Genomic DNA, 6000 nt, shown 5'->3' on the forward strand with positions numbered 1-6000 from the left:
CTGTCTCATGCTGCCAGAGGGCCACCCCAGCCATGCCAGTGGAACAGAGCCAAAGTGTGTTTCCACTTAATTATAGCCACTGTGGGGAAAAATGAGCAGGAAGAGGATGGCATGAAATCAAATAACTCTGCCTAGGTATAAGGTTTGGGAGGTGGAGTTAATAGGTTGGGGGCAAAGAGGAGTGGGCTCTGCAGGTGTGGTTTTGCTGGTGGGATGCTTGGGTTTCTTTATTTCTGTGTGCTCTGAGAGGACAGAATGGGAATCACTATGGAAACACCAATGTTAGTCTCTAAGGAGTACGTGGGTTTGGTTCCTGGGAGGTTTTTGTAAGTCCCTGGAGTGTAAAGATTAGTGCAGAAAAGCTCTTAGGAATCATTCCCTGAAGTTGTGGCGTGGCTCTGGAGCCTGACAGTGTAGATAAGCCCCATGAATTGCTCGAGCCACTGTTGAAACATATGTCTGTGCTTACTGTCTCGTCGCAGGACAAGGAGCAGATGACGACAGGGATTTACACCACCAAGTGGTTCCTGCAGTGCTTCATCGACCGGGTGAGGACCCTATGGGCTGCATCCTCCTCTGCCACTGTCTGGGTTTTCTTCTCACTAGTTGTGGAAAAAATAACAATTTAAAAATTGTTCTAGTAATATGTAAGGTGAAATATTGCACATACTCTCATAAGGCAGCAAATTCAAGAAGGGAGAAGCTAACTGCCTGTCATTCACGGAGGGTAACAAGTGTCCTCCAACAGCCACACGCATGGTGAGAACTGTTCCTCCTGCCTGCCGGCTCTGCTGCAGTCATTTGAGGGCAATTAACCTCACTTGGGCTCTGGAAACGTGTGGAGAAGAGCTCGAGGCACAAACCTGAACAAATTGCACTGCAGCAGTTGCATGCAAATGAGCAGTCCGTGCACTGGAGACATATGAAAGCATGGGAAAATTACTTTGATGTGTCCAGGGCCAGGCCAAGCCAAGACTGCCTTATTTTTTGGGCAGCCTTGTGCTTGCACACATGAACAACAGATAGAGATCGGTTGACGTTTAGGACATCTGTGTGTCCACAGTCTCAATTTTCTGCTTCCCTGCCTCTTGTAAAACAGAGGATGGCCTCTTGGGACTGAGCTCAGATGTGTGCATGCAGAGCCTTGTCACTACAAGTTGTACAAAATGCAGAGTCCCCTTAGCAACAGCTGCACGAGAGCTGCTGTGATCAGTTGCATTGAACTCTGAAGAGCAGGTGTAGCATCCTAAACTAAACTTTACTGTCACAGTAAGACCAGTACAAATTTTATTACTGGTGAGGCACCTTAAATCTTGACTGACACCCCTGGGAGATGCTCTGTCATTTTGAATACCAAATCACTCCTGTTTGTCAGAATGGGCCCAGGTGTAGGTCAGAGCCTCTTATGGAGGTCGAAGGAGGTCCATGAAAATCCATCATGTTTGTTAGCCAGAGATTACAAAATAAGGCTCTGTATTACAGATGCCTTGCTTTGGGGTGTGTTTCAGTGCGAGGGGACACAGTCACCTCTGTGCTGTCAGCCTGTAGTGTGGCTACCTTGGTGCTAACAGGTTGGTTTTGTGTTGGGAACAGACGCCCTTCACCCTCACCTTGCGGCTGTGGGACATCTACATCCTGGAGGGAGAGCGCGTCCTCACGGCCATGGCTTACACCATTCTCAAGCTGCACAAAAGTAAGTGTCCCGTGTGGCAGGCAGGCAGTGAGCACAGGCACAAGCTGCCACGTAGCAGCTAACCCAGGGACACAGTGCTGGGCTCAGGTTAGCCCAAGCCTGTGCTGCCATCCGAAGGCGGTGATTTGCTTCTGGGTGGAACAGCTTCTGCACGGCTTCCTCCTCCAGAAAGTTTTAATTCTGGTGGCAGGCAGCAGTTTCAGCCTGGCTTTGAAATTTATCTGCACTCCAAGGAGTGTGTGGTGTGGGACATGCTGATGCCCCATCCAATCACTGCCTGCATCCCGTCCCTGCCTGCGGGCACGGGTGGAGGCAGCCGTTGGGCTGTCTCGTGGAGCTTTTCCTCCTCCTAGAGGTATTGAGGAGAACTTGCAGAAATAGCCTTCAACTTGTGTACTGTCCTTCATAGGCCCTTACCCCACCATCGGCCGCCAGCCCGCGGCGGATGAGCTGAGCTGCTGCCTGGAGAAAGCAGGGGTAAAGCACGGCTGGCACAGATAGCCCCAAGTCCTCAGCGTTAAAAGGGCATCGGGACCCCTGGCTCAAAGGATTTCACTCCTCACTTAGACAAAACCAGAGCAAGGCACCTAGTGCTTGTTTGCACCCCACAGAGCCGTGGGGTTTGGCCGAGCCTCTGCTCTGAGCCTGCTGTGTTCTCTGCCCTTCCCCAGAGCGCTTGCTGAAGATGACGCTGGAAGATCTGCGGGAATTTCTGCAGGAGAAAATGGCGGCGTCGCTGCAGTATGAGGATGACGCTGTCATCGAGCAGCTGCAGGTGTCCATGAGCGAGCTGCGCAAGATGAAGTTTGACCTCCCACCGCCTGGTGAGTAGAGCACGGGCAGCTCCCGTGGTCCTCACCCCACGTCCCTCCGCTCCCCTTTGATTACTCCGTTCCCCTTTGATTACTTGCATGTTCTTAATATATTTTCTGAATTCCTTCTTTTTGATTTTTCCCTTATTCATGTCAACGCTCCCCCTGCTTCCCCTCTTGTGCAGCCAAGCCCGACGAATTCCCTCACAGACCCCTGGGCCTGGAGCTCTCCCTCAACCCTATGGCAGTGAAGGCCAATGCAGCGGCCAACGGCCAGAACGGGCTGTTGGGTGAGCACCTGTCAGACAGGGGCACCACGCAGCCCCCCAGCCACCAAGGGACGGCTGCCAGGACTCCTGATGTGCCAGGCAGCCAGCCCCATGAAGCAGCCGACAGCCATCTGCATATCTCCCAGAGCGAGGAGCAGCGAACGGAGGATGTGGCAAGGCAGCAAACTCCAAAGCTGAGCGAGGTGCAGGCCTTCAGCGCCAGCCTTCGGGATGCTGCTGGGAGCGGGGAGCCCGCCCTGCACGCTGGACATCAGGTTGAGCTCAAGGAGCAGCACGAGCCACCCAGCCCCACTGCCTCCCCATGCGGCCCCTTCCACCCTGTGTCGAATGCCCCTGTAGACACACCAGCCGGGGAGGCCCAGCCACCTGAGCTGTCTTCCAGCATGGACCACACACCAAATCCTGCTGCTTGTGGGCCACCTGAGGGACAAGCATCCTCCCTGCTTGGGGAGGAGGGCACAGCACCGCACAGGGACATCTCCAAGGAGGTGGGTGAAGCACAACATGGAGCGATGCTGCTGAACGGAATGGACTCCAAGGCCTCACTGCCCAAGTCGGCGTCCGCGGGTGAGCTTGGTGGCCCGCAGCAGGACCCAGAGATGGCACCCGAGCGAGGCTTCACTGCCCTGCACTCGCTTGCCCCATGCAGGCTGTCGGGCAGCAGCACGCCTGTCCTGTCAGAGAGCATGGCACTGGCCAGTGGGGACGGCCTCCACGCCGTGGTGAAAACCACCACCCGCCTGCACTTGGCCCACGTGACTGAGCAGGACTTGGCAAAAAGAAGGCAGGTGGCACTGCCCTGGCCGGAGACTGCCACATCCCTGCTGCCTCCTGCCGCATCGGACGCGGAGGTGGCCCCGCAAGGCACCCAGAAACCGCTGAACGCACTGAAAGCACCGCGTCCCCCCCTGAGCCCCAAACCGAAATTTCCCCCGCAGGTTTCCAAATCTCTCTCAGAGAACAGCTTCAGCCCGGGCTCTCTTCCCCCTGCACAGCTGCCCAAGTCGGTGACGTTTTAGTGGGATGTGGGGCTGAGCAGGGATTGGAGCTGGGGGCCGGTGTGGCACCAGCCCCACGATGCCCTGGACAGGGCTGTGCCTGCCTGTGGTATCCCATGGGGCTGTGCTTTGGTACGAGAGCCAGGGCTGCGAGCCCAGAGCCACCAGCAGCCTCCGCTTTGGTTTGCATACATGGTTTCCTTTCTATGGACAGAAGTGCTTGTGTTTGAGTTTGTCTGGGGAGAGCAGCAGGGCTGGTTGACGTGTGTTTTGCTGCCTGCCCTCTGGCAGCACAGAGCCCCGTGGCTCTGGGTGGGGGCAGAGATGGGACACAAGGCAGCAGGTTCCACAATGCTTAGCAAGAGGTTTTCCTTCTGTAGCAACAGGCCTTTATTTTTCCAGACCTGCAGCAGCCCTTCAGATGGGGCTGGGGCACGCTAGCAGGTGAGCACCACTGCTCAGCAGTCTATGCAGGTCCCTTTTGTGCCCCTGGCTGCACTCCCACAGTGGAGGTGTTAGCAGCTGGGGCTGGTGAGCTCTGGCTGTGACCCTAGCAGAGGACCCTCCGTGTTCTCAGTGATGGTGAAGGTTGAGCCTGGGTGTTGCAGGTCCAGGGCTGCGAGCCGGCTTGCTGCCTTAAAATGACTGAAGAGAATTGGCTGCTGCCCTGGTGAGCACGAAGGCACCGTTTAGCTGCGAGAGTGCAGGATCTAAGCTGATCCCTGCCTGCAGCACCTCCTTTCCAGGGAAATCTTGTCCCCAGGGTGTCACCACCTGGCTGGAGATGCAGAGGGAGCCAAGGCAGCTCACTCCACTAAAATAACCAGGCCAAACCCATGTGCCCAGTGCACAGCAGCTCCTGGTGAAGGGATTTCAGCAAGAGCAATGGGAGCAGCAGGAAATGAGCTTGAGGCCAGATGTGCAGTATGTGACACTGCTTGCTGGCAAAGGGGATGGGGATGTCACCTTTTGGGCAGTGAGTGGGATTGCTGCCCTGTCCCTCCAACGGCAGCCATGGACCAATGCTCCTCTAAGATCTAGGGTGACTTTTGAAACCTGGTTTTCATCTCATTTCCATCTCTCAGGCTGCAGCACCATAGTGAAGCCTACCTGCAGACTAGGAAAAAGCATCCACTCAGTCCCTTTGGGTGTTTAGCAGGTTGTGTATGTGCACGTTAGCAGCAGAGCCATGGAAGGAGCCCACTGCTCCTGCAGCCCTGCTTTGCCCCAGACCCTGTTCCCTGCCTGTTTCCTCTCTGCAATGCAGGGCTGAGCCCGCAGCTACCCCACCGGGTGCTGCCAGGAGCACGTGGTGCTGTTGGTAAAGCACTTGGAAGAGAAGTGCCATACGGGTGCTCAGTAGTTGTTTTAAACACCATGGGTTGTTGTTAAGGCAAAGGTGCTTGAATTGATTTCATTGGTATGTTTATCAGTAAGCATGCAGTGATGAAAGCTGTTCGTGTGCTACAGTACCTGGGCAGTATTTCAGGACTGGCAGCAATTGCCTTCTGTAGGAGCCATACCCTGCTTGGAAGGAGGCTCGAAGCACCCCAGGGGCTGCTGAGAGCTGGCAGTGTGCACTGCTCTCTGGGTGCTGCTCCCTTCCAGCTGCTCTCACTCCAGTGTGTGTCTGGGAGCTGTCCTCCCCAGCTCCATCCCATAGCAAAGCCAGTGCGACCATGAGCAAACTCAGGAAGGAGCTCCCAGCCCTGCTGCAGGCTGTGTCGTCCCCTGGCCCAGAGCATGGCACAGCTGCAGTGTGTGCAGCAGCAGAGCTGTGGGGGACAGTCCTCGCTGCCCGTCCTCACGCCACAGCCGTGCAGGGCCCAGTGCTGGAGGCCGGGGCTTGGCTGTGCACTTTGACTGCTCTGCTGCCGTTGGCTTTTAATTGCTATTCTTGTTTACAGCGTGGAACGCTTCCTCCGTGACTCTTTCTAATGTGTTATAATTATTACTTTAAAAAAAAAAAGGCACTTGTTCCTTCTTGCTGTGATCAGACAGGCCGTGCATAGCATTCGGTGCTGTTTTACACGGTGGTAATGGTGAAAGAAGGTTGGCATAAGGCTGCTGTGCATGTGCTTCCCTGCAGCAGCCGTGCCTGAGGCAGGAGGAAGCGCTGGGCTACTCATAGGTGAACACACAGATGGAAAATCACTCCGGTTCTGGGGCAGGGCCCGGTGCTTCCCTGATGTGCACAGAAGTGTGAG

At 55.5% G+C, this 6000-nt stretch overlaps 1 protein-coding gene across 1 annotated transcript in view; it reads left to right on the plus strand.

The window, feature by feature from the left end:
- Positions 1-5281, plus strand: part of LOC136060510 (USP6 N-terminal-like protein) — a 67371-nt gene extending 62090 nt beyond the window's left edge. The window contains exons 13-16 of the mRNA XM_065755100.1: positions 483-548; positions 1594-1693; positions 2365-2517; positions 2691-5281. Coding sequence (XP_065611172.1) covers positions 483-548; positions 1594-1693; positions 2365-2517; positions 2691-3814 — 1443 coding nt within the window. The 3' untranslated portion in view covers positions 3815-5281. The remainder of the gene's footprint in view (positions 1-482; positions 549-1593; positions 1694-2364; positions 2518-2690) is intronic.
- The last annotated feature ends 719 nt before the right edge of the window (positions 5282-6000 follow it).

The sequence above is a fragment of the Cyrtonyx montezumae genome, unplaced genomic scaffold (assembly GCF_038088225.1).
Source record: "Cyrtonyx montezumae isolate F1298 unplaced genomic scaffold, pur_monq_1.0 scaffold_10, whole genome shotgun sequence".
In the NCBI taxonomy this organism is placed as follows: domain Eukaryota; kingdom Metazoa; phylum Chordata; class Aves; order Galliformes; family Odontophoridae; genus Cyrtonyx; species Cyrtonyx montezumae.